This window comes from Ambystoma mexicanum, chromosome 2q (genome assembly GCF_040938575.1).
Source record: "Ambystoma mexicanum isolate Mex_15411 chromosome 2q, UKY_AmexF1_1, whole genome shotgun sequence".
In the NCBI taxonomy this organism is placed as follows: domain Eukaryota; kingdom Metazoa; phylum Chordata; class Amphibia; order Caudata; family Ambystomatidae; genus Ambystoma; species Ambystoma mexicanum.
The window spans coordinates 623,571,676-623,593,338 of record NC_090924.1 but is presented as its reverse complement, the minus strand read 5'-3'; the positions used below and the strand labels follow the sequence as shown (position 1 = coordinate 623,593,338).

At 43.8% G+C, this 21,663-nt stretch overlaps 1 protein-coding gene across 2 annotated transcripts in view; it reads left to right on the top strand.

Moving 5' to 3' along the window:
* LOC138569641 (alpha-N-acetylgalactosaminidase-like) overlaps nucleotides 1-21,663 on the top strand; it is a 358,057-nt gene that overhangs the window by 71,198 nt on the left and 265,196 nt on the right. For both annotated transcript variants that reach the window (XM_069647792.1, XM_069647791.1), the window contains exon 3: nucleotides 16,827-17,001. In XM_069647792.1, coding sequence (XP_069503893.1) covers nucleotides 16,827-17,001 — 175 coding nt within the window. The remainder of the gene's footprint in view (nucleotides 1-16,826; nucleotides 17,002-21,663) is intronic.

Here is a 21,663-nt window from a genome sequence, read left to right as displayed (position 1 = left end):
GACCTTTGAGTGGACAAACACGTGTCAGCACCCACGGTGAAAATAAAGACCTAATGACACTAATTTACAACGAGTGCACTATATCTCTAGGACTCCACAGAACATGGGAATCGTCCTACAAACCTATGTGTTAAGTGCCAAATATTGTAGGAATCCAACACACACCTACTCATTTCTCACTTGGGGCGCAATAGCACTGCCCTAAGGATTCCTGCAGCCGGCAGCTTTTAACAACACCTACGTGCAAAGATGACTTCAGTGCGGTAGCCAAATGTTCCTGGTGCTCTCACCCCTTCCCATAAGTGGCTAGTGCATGACCCAATGCTAACACTGTTGAAATCGATGATTTACTTATTTGCAGTTCATGTATGCCGGCCATGTTATCTTTGATGGGTCCAAGATGTGTTTGGACCACTCTTGAATGATTTCTGGCAATTATTTGTAATTCCCATTTCTGTTCAGGTGTTCATTGCATTTTAACTTGATCAATTTTGAGGATTGTGTGATTTTCATAAAGTACACAATTGGAAGCACAAGTGTTTTTTTACCATTTCGGGTGACCCATAATGTTAATACAAACTTTTTTATTTAATTGATCAATATATTAGCCTGATCGATTGGCTTACCAAGTACAGCCAAACGTTTAAATAATTTACAAGGTGCCAGATAGACTGTTGCGTTTCTTTTAGTCCTTTCTATGGCTGACCACACAATTGTATTATCCAGTCAGAGCATACTTAATTATCTAATTTATTTACCGTAAACTATCAGAATGGGTAGCCTCAAGCCACATGGTTCCGATGTCCTTGGCAGGACATATATACTTCTGGTATAAAATGGATTTAAAAACTCAGTCAATTACCTTAAACCTTTTTATTTTTTTGTTTTTGTCTTTATAAACCCATTCAGCAGCCAATGTAGGGCAGGCCTGACGACTCAAAGGGCCACCATCGTCCGCAAGCCCCTCCATTAAATCTGATTGACCAGTTCAAGCAGTACTTTAACATCGTCTCCAGAGGAAGCTTATAGCTAGGTGGGGGTGAACATCTGGTTTCCAGGCATTTACCAGATAAACAATAGTTAAATCAAAATGGAATCCACAAGGGTTGCATTGCCACGTTAAAGTAAATGTTAATAATAAGGAAGCACGTCAAATCTAGAGTAGTAACAGTTTGGTAGCCGGCACCAGCAACTGGGTCAGCCACAGTCGATCAAACAGTTGAACGGCTACTGGATTATAGTCAAAGGCTACAGAGGAGGGGTAAAGAAAAGTCACTGGGAGCAGGCAACCCAACCTTTACCGCTGCTTTGCTCCGCTTGGATTAAATATTGTTCCTGCTCTACGTTTTGTTGGTATCCTTCAAGGTCCTAGAGCCACCCTCTTCTCTCTCGCCTTTGCCTGTAGTGATCTTGATCCTAAGACTTGCCTCACTGCAAGCTTGCTCCCGAGTTGAGTGCTCTGTAATCTCTCTTGGGTTGTGCCCAACGGGATCTCGCTCATGGCTAGTCCCTATTGCGTTCCTGCCCATGGGTTGTGCCATGTTGTGTTTAAAGGTCCCAGAGGTTTAACACTGTATTTACCACTGGGATTGACTTAAGGACCTTTCAGTTTACGCTTGGTATGTCCTGCGGTTTGCCACTTGAGTGCTCAGATAAGCTTTACTGGTTTGGACTTTTCAATAAGTCCACTATGGAACCGGGCCTTACAATAGTCAAACACTTTCTCCCATCTCCTGCTTTAGCATCCAATTGGTGACTGAACTATCAAAGGTCTAATGGGTGGACATGGCGGGGGTTACTCCTGACCTTTCTTACCCGTCAACAACTCAAGCACAAAAACTGTATATTCTTTAAAGGGGCCTGCCTAACCTTCCAGCATAATCATACATGAAAGAAACAAACTCTAATCTATATGATGAATTGGCTTCTTAGTTTCCCTGAAAGCCTGTCGAACCGTATCTTTATTGACACTCCTAATCGATGCTTCATCTTATTTTATTGTTAATGCATTAAATATTTTTACGTTACTAAGGTGGGACGTGGAACTTTTAAGTTGTATACATTTTGCACATTGATTAATCGGTTTGGTTGTTCAGTTCAGCATCTTTCCTTCTCCGCTCTATCACCTCCCTCTTGTTTTTCCCATGCATTTATCTGTGCACATCCAACTCTTGGCACTGCCACATCTGTCAGTTGGCCTGGCAAACCCAGTTCTCTCCCTGATTAGTGAGGGATTCTTTCAAACTAAACTGGTCAAAAGCCTCCATATCACCAGTGCCTGCTTGAGCACCTCTCGTCAATCATGAAACCACAAACCAACAATATTTGGCACCAGGTATGGTCTGGTCTAGAAACTGCCATCACAGTTATGTCTGGATTGTAAAATAGGCTGCATATTTCTTAAGCTTTCTCTCAAATGGGCTTAGTCGTGGAGGCCTACCAGTAACTAATCGCAGCTAAAAAATACGCATCCCAGCTAAGGCAACCATGAGCCCCCTCATAACCTTCCCTCCTCATGACCCCCCCCCTCTAAATTGGTTGTCCACTAACTAATCCCCTTTCCTATCAATTCTTAAACCCTAATCCCTCTTTATATCAACAGACCAGTCTGACCACAACGTAGCAGGGTTACAATACGCTACTTCTCGCACAAGGTTGGGTGCCGTAAAACGGTGGTGATGGGTGCAGTATAAATACTGAATAACATAACTTTGGGACTTCATTATGATTAATTACAAAATGAAGGCTTGGGGGGAATAATTCAGATGGAACAGTATTAGCGGTCACTGTAGTAGTTCAGACGTCATGCAAGCATTTAAGCACAACTTCAGCAATTCGACCAGTATATGAAGGTGTTAGTTAACAGCTGCAGAAACGTAATGTATTACTTCAATACCTGATAAGACAGCAGCTTTATTTAGTCTACTCGTGACTCTGCTACACTTGGTAGTGGGTTAAGCAGTCCCCGGATTAGTGTTATTGAGTCTGATTCGAGTCAGTAACCGCAAGGCCCCTCAAATTAGCCTCCAAGCTACAAGGGTGCATTTGACCACATCTCGAGCCAATTTCAGAACCGCGTAGAATATTAGGAGATCATCACTCTGCAACTGCTTCATGAAAAACTCAATAGTACAGATGCATTATTAGTACAGATGCAGTATAACTATCCTGCCCACTCCTGCCCCCCTATCGCTAATCTACCGTTTGGACCAACATGCATCCAAATGTCCACACTCTTTACTCGCCCTCCACCCTGAACTCGTCTCTGACAAAACTCACTGTTCATCTAGCCCTGTACCCAGTTCTCCTACCTGCTTTTTCTTTTTCTCCCAGAGACTGTTCTGGATCACCCCCCCCTCACAGCACTCGATCAAGCTTCAGCGCTGTGATTCATCTGTTCATTTAAAAGCCCTAGGCTCGAACATCCCTCACCATGCCATGCTGTTGGCACGTTGCATTCCGATTTGCATTGACAATATCTGATTTTTGTGAATCCTCTGTTAGTTTTTTGGGATTTCTCCTCTTCCCTCCCCCCCTAACCCCTCCTCAATCTGCTCTCCAACTTCTTTGCTGGCATCTGCATGTTCTCCAGCAGATGTGGGCACCATTTTTGCACTTTATCATGTTAGGAGTCCAGAACATTTCTGAATTTTCATCTGGGGGAAATATAGAAAAGTTTGTTTGTGACAATAGGGCACTACTCCATAATTAGGGGAACTGAACATTAGATTTGATGTTACCAAAAGAGGGAGGTCCCAAAGAAGGAAAAAATAAACCTTCCTGCCGCTTTGCTGATCACTGCTGTCGCAAATTACGTGCCATTTTAATGCCTGGTATAAACAATCAGAATCCCCCGGGATGGCCACTGAGACAGCCATGTAGACGGTTATGTTGGCTACGACCATACCCTTGACTGGCTCATTTTATCAACTGCATGAGGATTGAAGGCAGAAGGGGCACCGCCAGAATTCAAAACCTATACATGCAGGGTCGAAGCTTGGTGGCCTGGAAGACAGCCTCAATTATCGACTCCAGACTCCTCTTTGGGCCTGGAAAACCAGTAAGCCTCCTAATGGTGTGGTGAAGGTAATATGGGAGGGGGTAGCATTAGTGGAATTGGGAGTGGATTACATTGCTTTCCTGGAAGCATTCCTGTATTTTGGCAACTTTACTGTTGGGCTTCTGTGCAAGGGATAAGACATTAGGTTAGGCTGGAAACTATAAAGTGAAGGCATTTTTAGAGTACTGAGTATTGTGGTGGGTCGGAAGAAGAAATACTTTTATTTAAATGATAAGAGAATGACCTAGCTTTTCCAATTCTATAGGTGTTTCCCTAACTATCTAAGGAACTAAAGGTGCACATCTGTCGACAAAGAAAGAAAGGTCCTCTGTCCAAATCTAGTTCTACCCGACTAAGAAACTAAACTTGAACACTTCCGGGAGATTGGCTTGATTCTCCTGATATACCAGCCTTTTCCAACTGCTTCTTTATATCGATCTGTATTCTGGTTATTTATCTAGCAGAATCTTCAGTAATAGTCTTTCTTTATTTCTATTATTAACTCATGTAATTCCATTACAACATTCTTGACCTTGATAGTCTCTTTATTGAAGTATTTAGGTCGGTGTTCCTCGTGATGCTTGTTTGTGGTTTCTGCCCACTTGATATTTCCCCACTTATGGATTCTCTCTTTATTGCCACTTTCTTTACTTGAAAAACCTGTTGCAGCTTGTTGCTCATATAGTACTTACCCTTTGTTATAGGGTTCTGGTTTGAACCTTCATCAACTTCCAGGGGTTAAAATTCAGATATAAGAAGCTGGAGCTGAAAGTAGTTCCTGGGTGTCCAGGATGCCCTTCTGACCATGAGTTATTCATCTGACCAGGAGCTGTTAAAGTGTCAAATGTTTTCTTAGAATAGTGTACGCATATAAAATTAGTTGCAATTCAGTTCTGCAAAAGATGAAAATATTCTCGGATAAACAGCTTTGTAGATATAGGATACCACTTTGTATTCATGCCTGAAAAATGCTTAAACTTGCTTTTATTTCCAATCTGTGATAAGCATCCAAAAATGCAAGACCTCACTCACCCTCTTTTTGTTGCTATGTTGCTCTGTCTTGCGTTCTGTTAAGGACTGTATCCTTTTATTATGATCTTGTGCAATGCAGCTTCATATTTATTTCCTTTTTATTTACTCTTATGCCGGCTCCCTATTGCTTCCTCACACAGTCATTATTCATGTCTGCCGCTACACCCATGACTCCCTAGAACACTGTTTCTGTTTCTATATCTATTGCTTTTGATATCCCCTCACCGACGGACACGTTTTTCTGCTGTTGCCTCTTTCTCTGCTACCATCGTGTACTCTCTCCTGCTGCTGCACCCTATATCTACCCCACCCTATGCCTTCACTTTTCAGGTGAAGAAATTGGGCATGGTTTTAAGTTACTCTGGTTGTGCTTTTGGTTAAGACTGAAAAATGGGTTTATGGTGCAGGTTCCGAATATACTAGATGTCAAGATGTTTGCTACAGGCATTGCATAACTCAAGCCAAAGTCTATTGAAGGGGTTATTCAACCATATTTTAAGAACCTCCGGAGGATGAACGGTTGTTATACCTGCTATGGCTCCAACCTGAGATACAGATTTAAGATCTCAGCTTGGGGTTCATTAACCCACTAAGAATATCAAACGACACCAAAACATTAGTGAACAGTAATGTAGAAAAGGCAACTCGCTCAATTCATTATGTGGTTTCTTTAGGAGCCTCGTACAGCACACTTGTATGGGAGATTTTCTTTTTTTCTAGCCCACAACCTGTTGCACAGGTGCTACCCTAACATTAAGATCCTGGTCCGACTTAAGATTTCTATTGACATATATATTTCGTGAGATGAGAAGGAAACAGGATATTTCTTGGGAAGTGTGTGTTGCAGCAGTCATGTTTGAACACTTTTTTAAACAAAATGACAAAGGTTCGACGACTTCATAAATAACCTCTGTTCAATGTTCAAGTGAAAGGTCTCATTAAGGCAACTGTCAAGCTTTAATTGCAGGCATAGTTTGTAACTGTTTTGTAACTGGTATTATCTGACCCATATATATATATATATATATATATATATATATATATAATCTCTAACCCTTGCCCCCCCCCTCCTTCCCCTCCATCTCCCCTTCTCCACTGACCTTAAATTGGTAACTAATACCACTTAGGGGCATTGAGGACACCAGATCACTCCCCCTCCCCCCCACCCCCCACCCTCCATCCCTCCCGACATCAAATCAGATACTGTAACTTCCTTCACATAACCCCTCCTCCACCCCCCCCACTCTCTTCCCCCTCCTTGTAAATTGTTCTACATACTATTCTAATGACCTGTTTCATGTTTGTAAATATGCTTCTCTCACTTTTGTACCTGTTATACTGTAAAGTTCTTTGGTTTAAAGCACTATATAAATTCAATAAACATAAACATCTGTACCATACAGGGCATTACAATCATCTAAAAGTCAACGTGTAAGTGGGGAGATTTGCCAGCAAAACCTACATTGGGCTTTTTAAAATCTGTATTCTCCATTTCGAGCTACAGTCTGCTCCAACTTTAACAAAGAAACACAGTGGGGTTTCCTGCAGTAAGTAATTGGATGGCCTTGTGTAGCAGTACATAATATAATTTTATAGCCTATAATATAATTTTATAGCCTTAAGTGCAGCAAGAACATTTTTATTAAGCCTTTTAATAGAAAGGCTTTATAAGAAATATCATCAGTACTGTCACTGCTTTCCTTTAAGACCAGGAGTGAAACTAACATAACTTTCTTTCAAAAGCACAGCTAAAGGAAAAGGGTTTGAAATTGTAAACACGTTTATGCTAGAAAGGCAAGTGTCACTTGTGCACAAGCCGTTTCTATAATTTATATATTTTATTGGTGTGTGAAAGGAATGGGTTCTGGAGGTACACGTGCTGCGTTTTATTTACAAGTAACCTTTGTCTAGCTCACTGGTGAGGCTAACGGGGGAGATTTATGCATGTTCCCAGGAGGCAAATTCAGCAGGAGCTGAAACCACCTCCTGCCTTGGACTTTCAAAGTGATTACCAGGAGCACTTTCTTTGCCAGGAGCTAAAGAGCACTCTACGCCCCTCAATTTTGGTCCTTGACTTCCTATCCAGGATTATTCAATTCCCTGCTTTATACAGTTCTCGCTTCTGCCGTCCTCCCCATTACCTGTTTGCAGGCTGGGGAATGTTGTGGGCTCTTGTGGTTGCTCAAGTGCTCTTCTCCAGTACAGGGTTTCTCCTTCCTTCTCTTCATTCCGCCCTAGTCTCTGGCTGTCCTCCTGCCGTATGCAGTGTGTGAGATTGGGAAGCTGCTTGCATTCCCAATTACTCTTTTTGTTCTACATACTCACTGCTCTCCTGTTCTCTGTTTCCCTTTTTGCTGTGTGTGGGCTTTACTGCTTGGAAGCTGCTCATGCTTCCATTTACTTTCTTGGATGGTCTCATCATGTTTGGTTGGGTGCCCTACCCACCACGGTAGAGATGTGGTCTCTCCACCACCTGCAGCAGGACTCTGCTTTCCTGCAGTGCGACGGTTCTCCCATTGTTGTATACACCGCATCTCAAGCGGCTCAATCGGGCATTCAGCCCCTCTAAGTCACGGGTTCTGCAACTGTTCTCTGCTCCTCTAGGTGCGCTCATGTCGGGGAGCTTCCCCGGCGTAGGATACTCTCTGCTTCTCCAACTCATCCCAGTTAAGTATGCATGACCTTCTTAAAAAGATATTTTCTTATTCATGCAGATGTGTTCCAGCATTACCTTCAACCAAACGGGTATATGGTGCATTAGTCTCTCTAGCAATCAGTCCCATATATGGTACTAGGCTGTGTGGCTTGGGGAGTTCTTCACAGGAATGGGGGTCCTTGTCCCTTACAGGGGGTGGAAGTCTCTCCCAGTGAGGTTCCACTCGACCAGACCCTAGGGAGGGGTTTTGCTGAAGCGGGCTCCCCTCTCTTACTCAAAGGGGGAGGCCCCTCCTTACCCTTCCCTTTATGTTGGTGCCTTCCCCATCTCTGGTGATAGTGAACCGACTTAGTCCACATTTCCTTGCTCCTTTCCTCTCTGTGTTCTACAGGAAAGACAGAAAGGTTGGAGGTTCAAGAATCATCTCATCACTCTTAGGTTAGTGTCTTTCCTCAGGCTCATCCAGCAATGGCTAGTGATCTGTACGTAATCTGCCTGTATTTTCGGCCCGTTCGATAATATCTCAGATGAGTGATGGCCCACTTAATCGCAAAGGCTTCCAGCGCCACTGTAGCACAGGACTGCTCTCGAGGGGGAGGAAGAGCTTCCTACTGGTGTACAGTACCGTATGCTCCACCCATCATACTCTTGAGAGAGTACGGCCCCAAAGCCAGCTTTTGAGTCGTCCATTAGTAAAATTAACTCCTTATTAAAGTCTGCATCCTAAGCACAGGTTCTTGGCAGAGATTGTCTTTCGGACCCTCAAAGTTCGCTTTATCTCTCTCACTCCATGCTTATTTTTGAGATTCAGCATTCTTTAGCTTGCCGGTGAGATTTGCTGCCTGGGTAGAGTAGTTCGGGATGAACCTTCGATAATACCCGGTTAGTCCTGGGAAGGCTTGCAGGTCATCCTTGACCTTTGATGTTTACAGCCTTCACTTACTCAGCCTGGGGTTGGATCAGCCCATTCCCAACAAAATAGCAGAGGTATTGTACAGTAGATTGGGCTAAGTGACACTTTTTGGGATTCGCTCTTAAGCCTGCTTTTCTGAGAGCATGGGCAATTTAATAGAGCTGGTGTAATAGAGCTGGTGTAAGTGCTCTTCCCAGCTGTTGCTTTGGACCACTGCCATCGGTATGTTCCACAGAACGCCCCATAAGGTCTTAACACACGGTCCATGAGGTGTTGAGAGTGGCAGTAATGTATCCCAAAGGGTAGGACCTTCAATTGGAAAAGGCCGTGTGATGTTGAAAAGGCAGTCCTTTTCCCTATCTGCTGGATTTAGCAGAACTTGCCAATAGCCCTCGAGCATAGAATATTTGGCAGAAGCAAGTTTTCCGATTAAATTGTCAATCCGTGGCATTGGGTAATTATCAACGATGGAGATAGAGTTTAGTTTTATAAAATCTATACAGAAATAACACAATTGATCTGGTTCTGGCCACCAGGACAATAGGGGAGGACCAGGGGCTTTCAGATGGTTCGATAATGTCAGCCTTGAGAATCTCCTCAATTTCCTTTTCAATGATTTGTATTTGGTAATCCAGGATTCTGTAAGGCTTTAGAGTAAACGTTTTTTCCCCTGCTGGGATTCGGATGTAGTGAAAAATGTTGGCGATCTTCTCAGGTTGTTCCAAAAATACGTTGGGGAAATTGCAAGAGTAAGTCACTAAGAATCCTTTTGGTAGGCCTCTGTCAACTCGAAGGGAAATCAACTGATCTTCTTTTTGAGTCTGTAAGGAATGCAGCCATAGTGACTGTACTGGTCTCACTAGGGTCTACATTGCACTCATTGAGCAGGCTTACATGATAGACTTGTGTCTTTTGCTGTCTATCAGGTTAAGAAACAAAATCTATTTTTTTCTTCTAGAATTTCATAGGGTCCGTACCACTTGGAAATAATCTTGTTCTCAGATGTTGAGAAGAGAAGTAAGACTGCTTGACACACTAGAAGTACCGAGCGACAGCATGTTTGTTATAGGTCGCTCTTTGCTGTCCTTGTGCTTGGCCTAGATGTGTTTTTTTTTTTTTTTTTGTTTGTTTGTTTTTTTACAATTTCTCTTATGGTGGCCATATGAATTTTTAATTTCAGAGCAGTTTGGGAAATGCATGATAGCTTCCTCTCTTTCCTCCAAGGTCTCCTAGCATATCCAAACCATACAGAGGTTCCCTCCCCTATAGAGGTTCAAAAGGTGAGTAACCCAGCCTGAGGGGTTTTTCGGACTGCGAACAAAGCCCAGGCTATCTTGATATGCCAATTTTTCCCATTGGTTTCGACATGTTTGGGTGACCCGTTCTACCAAACTGTCAATTTGTGGATGGTAAACTGAGGTTCGTAGGATCTTGATGTTTTACTTCTTGTATGAGGTGGGACATGAAGGTAGTGCCTTAGTAAGAATTTTTCAGAATCCTACTTGGGACAAAAAGGGCAGCACAAGGGGAAATGCTTCCGAATACCCGATGGCATAATCCACAATCTCTACAATTAAGTGTTTTCCTAACTTGGATGTTTAGAGTGGACCTACTATGCCCATCGCTATTATAGAGAAAGGGATTAATATAATGGGTAAAGGTTTTAAGGGGGTGACTGGGACTGGGGTTGCTGGGGTCCTTTGACATATCTCGCATGTCATGACATCATTTTTCACGTCCGTGCAAACCCCGGGCCAGTAGAACCCGGGAATTACCTGACTCTGGGTTTTCCCTACACTTTGGTGAGCTGCCGATTGTGAATGGGCCAAATCTAACACAATTCGTCAATAACTTTGTGGAACCACCAATTGGATTCAAGATAAACCATCTTTAGTTATACCACCCCGCTATAACGACCTCATCTTTAAGAAGAAAAACAGACTTGCCTAGCTATGTCAGACTTCCTCCGTAATTACCCTAGCAAAAGCCTCTGTGAGGACCGGATCATTTCTTTGCGCAAAGGCCAGGTCTGATAGAGGTGGGACCTCTTTTGCGTCTTCTGGGTGGGATTCTACTATGGGGAGGTCTTTTTTTCCCCCAAACCCTTTTGATTGCATCCTCCATTGTGTTTCTTAGTACTTAGATCTCTTGAGGTACTGGGAATAATGTCTTTTATAAGATTCCCTGTGCTATTTTCTCTCCTTCTTTCACGGTGTAAGAATTATTCCTGTGGTTCTGTAGTAGGACTTTAATTTGTTCCCCTAAAGTCAGGATCTATGAGTCTCTCCCAGTGTTGACCCCCCTTGCCAGACCCCTAGGGAGGGTCTTGCAGAGCGGGCTCACCTCCAAAGCCTCAAAAGGGGAGGCTCCCTCCTTGGGGAGATGGAACAAATACCTTCTTTTCGACACAGTTTCCATGTTGTTGAGGCCTCTGAAAATTTGTATTTATGCAGTTCTTGCTGGATCAAGAAATAAGCCATCAGACTGGAGAGGTTTTTCAGATCAGACTGGCATATCAGTCACCCTTCTAGGAGAGTAGCTCCTTCGGATGGGACGGATGGTGTAACAGTCGTTTTGGTCTTAAACGCACATGCTCGGGAGGAACCTTTTGAAGAAAATGCCATCAGTTTGACCAGTAGAATTGGACGGAAAGTGAATTTTAGTGTTCCTTGATCTTAGTGTGATGAAAGATGATTGAAATTCAGAGGTCAATTCTGCAGATGGCAGTAACTGCTTCAAGATGGTGCACTGTGACATTATCTGGGTTTCCTCTGCAGGCCATTTTTGCCAAAAACCTGTTTTCTGGGTCCAGCGCTTTCACTGCATGTGGAAAACTGCTTGCTGTGCCCAGTCTCCCTCCTGCCTCATTTCTCGATGGGGGGGGATACATCAGCAGCATCACGTGGCTCGCTGCACCCCTCACCCCCAACCCAACTCTCTACTTGTGCCCTGTAACGCCCGCAAATCCCAGTCTGCTGCTGGGTCTGCTCTTGCCACCCATGCTTCACCCCCACTCTGTCAATTTTTAGTCCCATTCGGGAAAGACAGCCCATCTGGAATATTAGCGTGTCATGGAGTTTTACCCAGCGGAGTGCTTTTATGGGTAGGATATGTCCGAAAAGGTGTGAGATCCACCCCGAGAGACTGATCAAACGTTTACTGTGAATTAACTTGCAGCTTTGCGTCGTGCTGTTTTCCCTTTCTGATGATGAAGGGTTTTTTGGAAGGTAATATAGTGGACTGCTTTAGGATCTGTATAGAGAGCTGGATCCAGGTGTCCAAGACTATGTGCCGAAACCTTGTACTTTGTTCACTTTGCTAATCATCAAGAGGGAGTCTGTTTTAGTCCAGGAATAGCATTGTTTTTAATGTGCTCCCTCCACCCATCTATACATTTCACAATGTAGGTTCCCGCTTGTGCATTTACATTTTTTTTATTCTGTATAATGTGCTTTTGAGGAAGTGGCAACTCTGTACGTGATGGGACTTCATACAAACTTTCAAAACAAAAAGCAAGACTTGTTTCATAAAAATGGGAAGTAGAATCCCAAGGGCACAGACTAACCACAGTAGACAGAACTCATGTGACACAATCCTCTTTAGCTTTTTCCACGTTCCCAGCTCTCGGATGTCCAGTCACATTCTGTTTTGTTTTTTTTGTTTTTTATTGAATTTGTAGAGCGCACCAGACCCGAAGGTAGCAGGGCGCAGCAAGGAAATGCAAAGCTTACAAAGTTACATAATGGTAAACAGTATACATTGGCAAATCAGATACAAAGTTAGAGCTCAGAATATATCGTTACAAGATTTTAGACAAGTTATTTACATTGTAGTGCACAGACGTATACAGTGGTGTGCATATAAGGTAAAAATACCGGGGAACTTATCTACATAGTAATATACAGACATTTACACTCTAGGGGAGGAGTGTCATGTAGTACAGAGTTAAAGTTCTTTGGATAGATTAAGATGGATGATAAGATTCTTTCTGAAGAGTGGATAGGGTAGGTCAGCTCTCAACTCGTTTGGCAGTGAGTTCCAAAGTTAGGTGGCCTTCACAGGGAAGCTATTACCGCCTATTTTGGAGGACTTAAATCTTGGTACCACCAGGCAGTTTGAGTTGCCAGCTCTGGTGGGCCTGCTGGAAGTTTTTCTGGACAGTTTATTGATTAGGTAGCTATGATATGGTCAAATGACTGTTTGCAGGGTATACTTTAAAAGAAAATGCTATTATTTGACTTATTGAACCGATAAAGGATGGTTTCAAGCTTGCACAGGTTCTGTTGTAAAAGTGACAAATATTTAAGGGATTAATGAATGTGGCTTGTTTGTTCACTTATACTAAACTCACTCTTTTTTCAAATATACGTAATGATGTATATATGATGTGGTTACATTAAAGCAAAGTGATTTTTCTCCCCAAAAAGAGTAGGTTCTTTAAGCTCAATTACACTCATGTGGCACGAGCCAGGCATGTGTGACTTGTGTTCGTCCTCACCAGACTTAGTGTAACAAAGTAAATGCAATACAAATATTTGCAAAAAGAATGTTAAAGCAATCTTTCAGGATTGCAGAAAGGGCAGCACATAATGAGCAAGTTATGGAGGACATTAGAAACTCCAGTGTCAAGTGGTTGGGGGGGAGCATCCCTTCCTTGTGCTCCAACTTAGCCCTGAACGAGAAGTATATAGTTGAGACTTATTGTTCATTGAATCCTTTGCATTCCTGTATAAGAACCATTGACAAAAGAGACTCTCCAATTACATCTGTCAAACCATTGAGCCTTCCAGTAGATGTTTATGCAATTGTAATTTCCATGCCTCCTGAGGCCTGATGGTTTTAAAAAAAATAAGTTTATTGCTTTTTACCATATAAAAAATAACGAGAGCAAAGCTCCCAACATGAGGATGCCCAGTATAGTGTGAACCAACGATACATAGTACATGAATGTCCCGCTAAGTGTCTGGGTCTCTGGTGGTAGTTCTCTTTATTCTGTGGGTTGGGGGGAATTACTGTTTTTTTTTTTTTTTCTCAAGAACACCAACTTCTCAGTGCTCATATGGCTCGGACTAACCGAAAGGCATACTTTGGCACATATAGTCACCCTTCAACTCTGCTCAACATCCCGATCCTCTTTGCACATAGTGCCGTTCCTTGGCTTCTCATGTGGATGTCTTCTGTAATCTACCCCAGGGCTAATAAATCATCCCATCATCCCGCTCCAGTGACCCAACCCCACATATTTGTTTGCATACAAGACCCATAACCTTTTCTCTTAGTTAGAAATTGTTTGTTCCCGGATACTGTGCGCTTGTAAAATGTAGGTTGTGTATATTCTATTGAGGTGTTTTGGAGGTCAGCCGACATGCTTTTTGAACTCTGTGGGTCTTTATCAAGGCATTGGTTCTTGCCAGTTAGCCGAGTAGTGCTTCTATGTGTCTGTTCACTTGCCATCCGGATGGACACATTGAAGCACGACTAGGCTAACTGACAAGAACCAATGCCTAGCCGGGCCCACTTCCCAACAGTCCAACGGGCTAACAGCAGAAGCCATCCACACCAACCAATTGTCCAGAACCACCTAGCCAACCGGTCTATGTGAACACACGTATTAGCCTTGATAAAGACCTTGAGAGATCAAAATGCGTCTTGGCTGGCCACCAAAATCATGACCTCAATAGAATATACACAACCTATTACAAAGATGTAAAGAGTGATTAAAACTTGCAAGCGCAATGTATCCGGGAACAGACAAGTAGTAATCCTAAACAGGAGGTGTGGGCAACGCCTTCACGAGGCGTGACCTTGCAGCCAAGTAGTCAAATAAACTCACCAGAAATTACTAGTGCAGCGCAAGTTGATTCAAAATCCCAGTGCCCATACATCTCTACTGACTCTTCTCTTAAAGAATAACTCCTTAAACACCTTTCTTAGATCTGTCCCCTCTGAACAAGGGTAACCTCCATACAGTCAGCCCTTGTCTGTATCCACTTTAACTTCTGCAGGAATCGATTTTTAAATAACTCCTCTGCTCTATCCAGGTCCCAAAAATGTATTCTTTCCTTTTCCATGTAACTTGAAGCTTGGCTGGCCACAATAGCCCTACCTTCATCCCACGCGCAATAAAGGATTTCTTAACTGAGTTCAAGTCCCTCCTCCTTTTTTCAGTTGCCTGTGACGGATTAGGGAAGAGCACAATTTTATGATTTTGGTATTTCGAGGGAACCCTTTGTGTTTGGTGCCCTTAGGATGTTTTGTTTATCCTTGGCATCCGGAGCGTTAATTAGAGTTGGGGCCCACTTCAGGATCTCGCTGCTTATCAGTGGTACTCTTATTCGTATAGCACTTTTCTTATATATCGGATGCTCCTCTACTTCCAGGGTCTGCATCTCTGGAAGCCAGTCGGTGGCAAAAGATATTGTATCACCACCTTCTGTGCCAAGTGGGAGACCCTTAACTCTGATCTATTTGGCTCTGTCACATTATTGAGCCACCATTCCATGGCCCTATAGCCCTTGACCACTGCTTCATCTCTTTTCCTAGGCGGTCTACTTTTGGGAATATTCAGGTGCACTGTTGGTCCAACTCTTTGGTTGCGCGAAGGTGGAAATCATTTATTCCAATTGTGCTACTTTCTCGTTCAGTTTATCAAACTTGTCCTCCATGCGAGACATTGTTTTCTTGATACGTCCCAAAGCCGCCATCACTGGGACTCTGGAGGGTGAGCAGAACCCGGACACTTCCGGGGCGGATGAACAAGGCAGGGTGTAAAAAAATAAAAGTCCACAACTTTATCTTTCTTCTTTGATTTCCTTGTAGCCATGTTTTGGGTAACCAGAGTGCAGCGTGGGAATTAATGTGTAGGCTCTGTTGCGTTGGGGGCACTGAATGCATAAACCGACCCTATATTTCGACGATAACCACTCCATCAAGCTCTTTGGAATAGCCCCAGGGCAGTATTTGAAGGTGCAGCTCCTGTCAATCCCAACGACTCCGCTTCCACCGCCTTTGCACCTGCAAGATTTAGAATGGAGAGACTTAATCCATAACAGTATTGTGCTCCGCGATTACCATTGTGGAATTTCTATTTTGTGCACCACACTGGTATGAAGCCAGTCAATCCTGGATTGCAGAAGACAGTTCAAAGCTGGCTGAATCGTGTTCCTGTCCCTAAGATCGCCGCCCTTTGACTGCAGCTTCACGGCTTCAGCCTGAGGGGATCCATCCAGCAAGAATCCACCCACCACTGCAGCGCTCCCACTGCTCCTCCAAGATTCACATCAGGAACCCTCTGGTCGTCCCTTGATCTGGCACTTAGGATGCTGAATCCTGCAAGGACCTCTCCATTCTGCTAAGGCTCTAGTCAGCCCTCCAGAGAGCCACCTCAGCCCAGGCGCACCCTGGAAGTTTGAGCCCACACGCTGGATGTTGTCACCCTCGTGAGTCAAAACCCCACACTTTACTGGGGACCCTCTGGCCTCGATACTTCATCCTCAAGGGTGGTGGCGAGGGTTCAGGTCACTGGGTATGATCTCATACGTCCGTCATTCCTGTCTCCACAGAACCCCAAGACGGTGCAGCCTTCATGGTTGGCCTCTAACCCTTGATCCGGGCCTTGTCTTTTTAATGTGTTTAAATAAAGCGCCATTGAGGAATTCTAGACTTTTTAAACATTATTGATGATTAAGCACTCTGCCACCATGTTAAAGAAGGGTACGATTGTCAAGAATGGACACTAATGCATATGCATCCACATCATGTTAATAATACTGTGGCCCACAACAGCCTGAAGCTTCTGTGTGATAGACTGGTCAATGTTTCCTGTGTAGTTGTGGGCTGAGTAGATCTGCATGAGTTCCTCATGTTACGGCAGATTCAGGAGAATCACCTTCTTGGACGTAATCAGAGCTTTGTCAATGGTCTGGATCTCCTTCATTGAATTTGAAAAGAAAAAATACTAGGATAGTTGGTGGGAGGGAATGTCTTTCTGTTTGATGTATTTAAATGTTTCCACTATTTGGTTTACCTGGCATGAGATTTTGATCACTGTTACATAAAGCTGTCATTCAAGCCTAATGGGGTTCCTTAAACTTTGCATTATGTAGTATGGTATTATTAACCTGTGCTTGTGTGTGTTAATTCCCCTTTTTATCGGTCCGTTTAAGTGAGCATTTGTTTAAAAGCATGGCTGATCGGATGGCAGAAGATGGATGGAGAGAGCTTGGTTATCAGTACGTCAGCATTGATGACTGCTGGTCTCTGAAGACGAGGGATTCGCAGGGGAGGCTGCAGGCAGACCCAGAAAGATTTCCAAGTGGCATTAAAGCCCTTGCTGACTATGTGAGTAAAACGCATGTATAGAGGTTATGCTTTGTTGAAGTGCTTTTGCTTGTCATAACTGTTAATTAATCTGTGGATGGCAAAATGTTTCTAAAATAAAGCTCAACGGCATCCCAATTACTTGTTTTTTTTTCCTGCGACTGTTTCGGATTGTTGGGATTGTTCGGACAGTTTCCTGAAGTCCAACTAAGGGCTTAGGAAAACCATTCAACTGAGGCACAAGACTCCACTCTTAGTATAAGGCTGTACCACCCGAGTTCAGGGTAATGTAGACAGAGCAGCCAGGCTTATCTTGCGAGGGAGAGAGGGCTGTAGAATCAGTACAATGAAATTGTAATACAAATGGTCCAAAGAAACACTATTTAGTGTAAAAATAAATGGTTTATTTAAATACAAGTATGCCCAGAGAAATCTTGGTGGAAATACATACGTACTATCACATTATATATAACCACAATTATAAAAACGCAACACTATGCTTGAGGTACACAGACCAAAGCATATAACCTTATTTGGAACAGCAACAGTTCTTCTAGGGAAGTCAAAACCAACAGTTACTTTTACATTACTTCAGTAATACCATACCCCTATCAGTTGTACTGTGACGCTCAGTAGGAAATCGCATAGTAATATCAACGGGACAATATACTTTTCTGATCTAGTGAAACACAGATTCTTGGAACAATATAAACCTATAACTCTAATTCAGGATAACAGTTATTCCAATGGATTGTGTCATGTTGAGAAGTCTGGATTGAACGTCTGAGGCAAATCCTGACTTCCGCAACCAAGCCAATCTGCGGCTCACTGTACTAGCCGCCATGGCTCTGCTGATGCTGTCAACCAAGTCGAGACCGGTTTGGAGGGATTCGCACATAGCATCCTTCCCATCCTTGACAATGTTCAAGAAACCATCCCGTTCCTCCCCTTCGGGGATATGGTCCGCTGCCATCGAAATACAGTCCCAAAGGATGTGGCTAAACCTTGCCAGCGTGCATGTGGCATTAGTAGACTTTAACACCATACTACCGGCCGACACATTTTTCTTGGCCATAGCATCGTATTTATTTGTCATCCCGATCTTGTGGGATAGGCATTGTTTGCCAGAAGAGGAAGCAGCCTGTACCACCAGGCTTTCTGGTGTTGGATGCTTTGAAAGGTATGGAGGGTCCGAAGCTGATGCTCTACATTTAGCTGTTAACCTCTTATTCACTTTTGGGACAACCTCTGGTGTTTCCCAGTTGGAAGATACTCTCCTCTTAAGTGCCTTGTGAAATGGGACAATAGGGTGTTACAGAGGTCCTTTGTCGAGTATGTCTGTTAAATCATCCTGCTCGAAAACAGGTGTGGGTCAAACGACCCTTTCAGTTGAACTAGATGAATAAGTTGACGGTGACCTATGGTGCCTTTTCTTGCTATGCCTCAAAGAGGAGTGATGCGATCCAGTTCGTGAATGGGAGTGTTTAGGCTTTTATAACGAGGAAACTAAGGCCTCGACTTGTCAGATGATTTGCGTTTTGGACGGGGTAGTAGATTTTTTTAGGCCTACCTCTCTCCAACTTCCTTATGCGCTCCCTCAAGGCCTTGGCCATAATCGACATGCATTTGTCACATTTGGAAACTGATGCTCTACCCCTAGGCAGCACCGGCAGACCCTGTGTGGGTCAGTCATGGACATCTTAGCCCTGCAGTCGCTGCATTTTTTAAAACCGCACCGAGGAGTAGATGGAGCCGATGAGGAGGCCATCTCGTCAAAACTAGAAGAAATTTCACAGGAAACTTGAAGAAATTCGAAGAATAACACGGAACCAAGCATTACGATACGGAAGCTGTGAAGCACAGAAAACCGGAACTGAGCAACGGGCACTGCGTGCGCTACTTATACCTGTGATGACGTTGAGATGGAGGTCTCCGAGGGACATCGACTTGACAGGCATGGACGCACAGCGCCCTCTACTGAAAAAAGGAATATGTGGGCAGAACATCCAGTCGAAAGAACGTTACCATGGGTAAGTAACTTGTTCTTCTATGGGAGTTGGACCTTGGGGTGTAATATTCAATTACAGTTGCTTTTCAGTCCACAGACTAAGGGAAGCAATAACTTATTTTGGGATAACGGTTATACTGAAGGTAAGTAAAACTGATTCACTTTTTACATGAGCTATGAGCAACTTTAAGGCATGTGTAAACCTAAGACTCTTTGTGTCTGTCTAAAAAAAGACCAGGGAAAGCAAAACCCAGTGTTACACTTTATGAATTACTCAAAGTTATTCTAGGTAGGTAAAACCTAATGCAGACTAATTCTGGAAAGGCTAAAGGCAAATCAGGGGAAGCAAGACCCATTTGGGAAACGTACACACTCTCTTTCTGAAAGAAATAGTTAAGCCAACAGCATTATTTTTGGCGAAGAGGCACAAACAGTTCACAGGTGATTAAAATAACCTTATATCTACTTTTCAGAATGGCGGAACATTTCTAAGGTAAGTAATAACTTTTGTAACTGTTCACTCTGAGTTAGTGACCAACCAACTCTTTTACAAGTAAGTAACTTTTAAAAACGTATTCTTTTTTTCTAGGCAAAAGGCCCAATCCTTTACAAGTATTTCCCTTATTATTGGAGCATAAGTGTTCTTAGTGGCAGAAGGGGGGGGTCAGCAGGGTCTAGTGTCCAACAGGCAGTGTCAGGATTGGTTCTTAAGTAGCAAATGTCAGAGTTCCCAAGGAAGACTGTTCAAACCGGTGAATATTTTACTTTAGAGTTAGTTGAGGGCCCAGGGGCTTCACAGAAGCCACCCTACTAAGATTGCAGAAGTTGGCCTGGGTGAACTGGACGCGAGGCCTCCCAATCACAGTAAACACCCCAAAACTACACAGGAATCACAAGAGACTTAAGGTAAGTAAATACCCAAGCTAGTACAGAAGAAGATTTTGGAGCAGGACGACGTCCGGATCTGCAGCCAAAAATCTGGTCGGTTAATTCCTTGTCGTGGTGACTGAAAACAGGACCTTGGATGGGGCTTTGCAGCAGGGATCAATGGGTAAAGCTCTAGGCAAGGTTTTCCTCACGGCTGGATGCGGCTCTGTGGATTTGGCACCTTTTCGGGAGCACAGAAGAACAGAATATCGCTGGTCGGATTCTCGTTGTTACAAAGGTCCAGCACTCGGGTTAGAGGACTTTTCAGAGTGGAGGAATTGTGCCTCTGGAGATCCAGCAGATTGCCTACGAAGCTTCAGCGAGAATCTGAATTCGGAAGACCATGCACCGCACAATGGCTCAAATACCAGGCTATTGGGGTATTGCAGCACCGCAAGTTCGCAGCACTGCATGGGATGGCTCAAAATGTAAGTCTTCTTGAGTCTAGCAGGTCTCACCAGGCTCTGGGTTGGCGGTCATCATTTTCGGAGTCCCCAGGTCGATTGGAAGGAAGGACTACAGCATGCTGCGGTTACACAGCACGCTGTCTGGTCACTGGAAATCATTTCAGCTGCAAATTCTTCATCTTCCTCTTCGGGTTTGGTTCCAGTGGTCGACTACCTCTTCAGCTTCCAGGATCAGACTCTTATGGAGAAACCCAGCCAATCAAACAGCCTTGCAACATTCAAACTTGGGGGTGGGGGTTGGCAATCCTTTCATGACAGCGAGCCTTCCAGTTTGAACTGGAATTTTTCAATCGGGCTGGACGACGAAGGGCTGCAGCGTTTTGGACTCCTCCCTTGCTTCCTACCTTCACAGACACTCTGGAGCCTGGCCGTGGAGTCCACAGGACTCCTGCCGAAGATAAAAATCACACAAAGGAATTTCCCACCCTGGATGTCAGTGGAAGGAACAAGAAAGGACAAGGAAAACTAAAATGGCAAAAAACTGGGGACTATTTTGGTCAAATGAGCACCCATGGGTGCCTTTACCGGGGGCTGTGCAATAGCCTGCGGTAAAGGTGCACCAATTTAATAAAAGATTCACTGCCACCAGCCATTAGAGTTAAGTTTGTCCTTGTAATATCATTAACGTTTTAGTGTGAAAGGGATACAATCTGATCGAGGATGCAATCTATCTCCCCAGCACTCCACATAAGGTGGGGTGTGCTGGTTTCACCAAATAACATGTAGAAAGGATCTAAAGATACTTTCTACCCTTGGGAACTGAAGTTCACCCATAACAAGAGTAAACGATTTTGTGAGTGTGGGAAAAGGTTCCCACTCAGAGGTATAAGGAAAAACAATGCACCAGTAAAAGCAAAACATTCTGGGGTTGACACATGTCCGGAAGATTTATCATTACTATGAAAATCTTACCGAACAGGGATGCCTTGACAATCTGTTGCTCAGGACCATTCTGACACCTCCATGCAGCCAGTTGCTTGTATCCTGGGCTGCTCCTCTCTCGCTGATGTGACAACCCATCAGGCCTTTTGTAGTGCTTTACCCAGCTGGAGCGCAGCTTAATTGGTAACCTTACAGCTGGAGGTGCCTCCTCGGAGCTCCTGATCTTCAAAAAGCTCCCCATTCTTGCGGTCCTGCTGCAGGTGCTCAGACAGCTGTTCTACCTAAACAGGTTGTGGTACTGCTGTAGGGATTCTAGCCCAACTAGTGAATGAATGGCTACCGAGGGCTCTTGCCCCTTTTATCCTTAAGGGATTCCAACATGTTGGAATGTTTCATGAA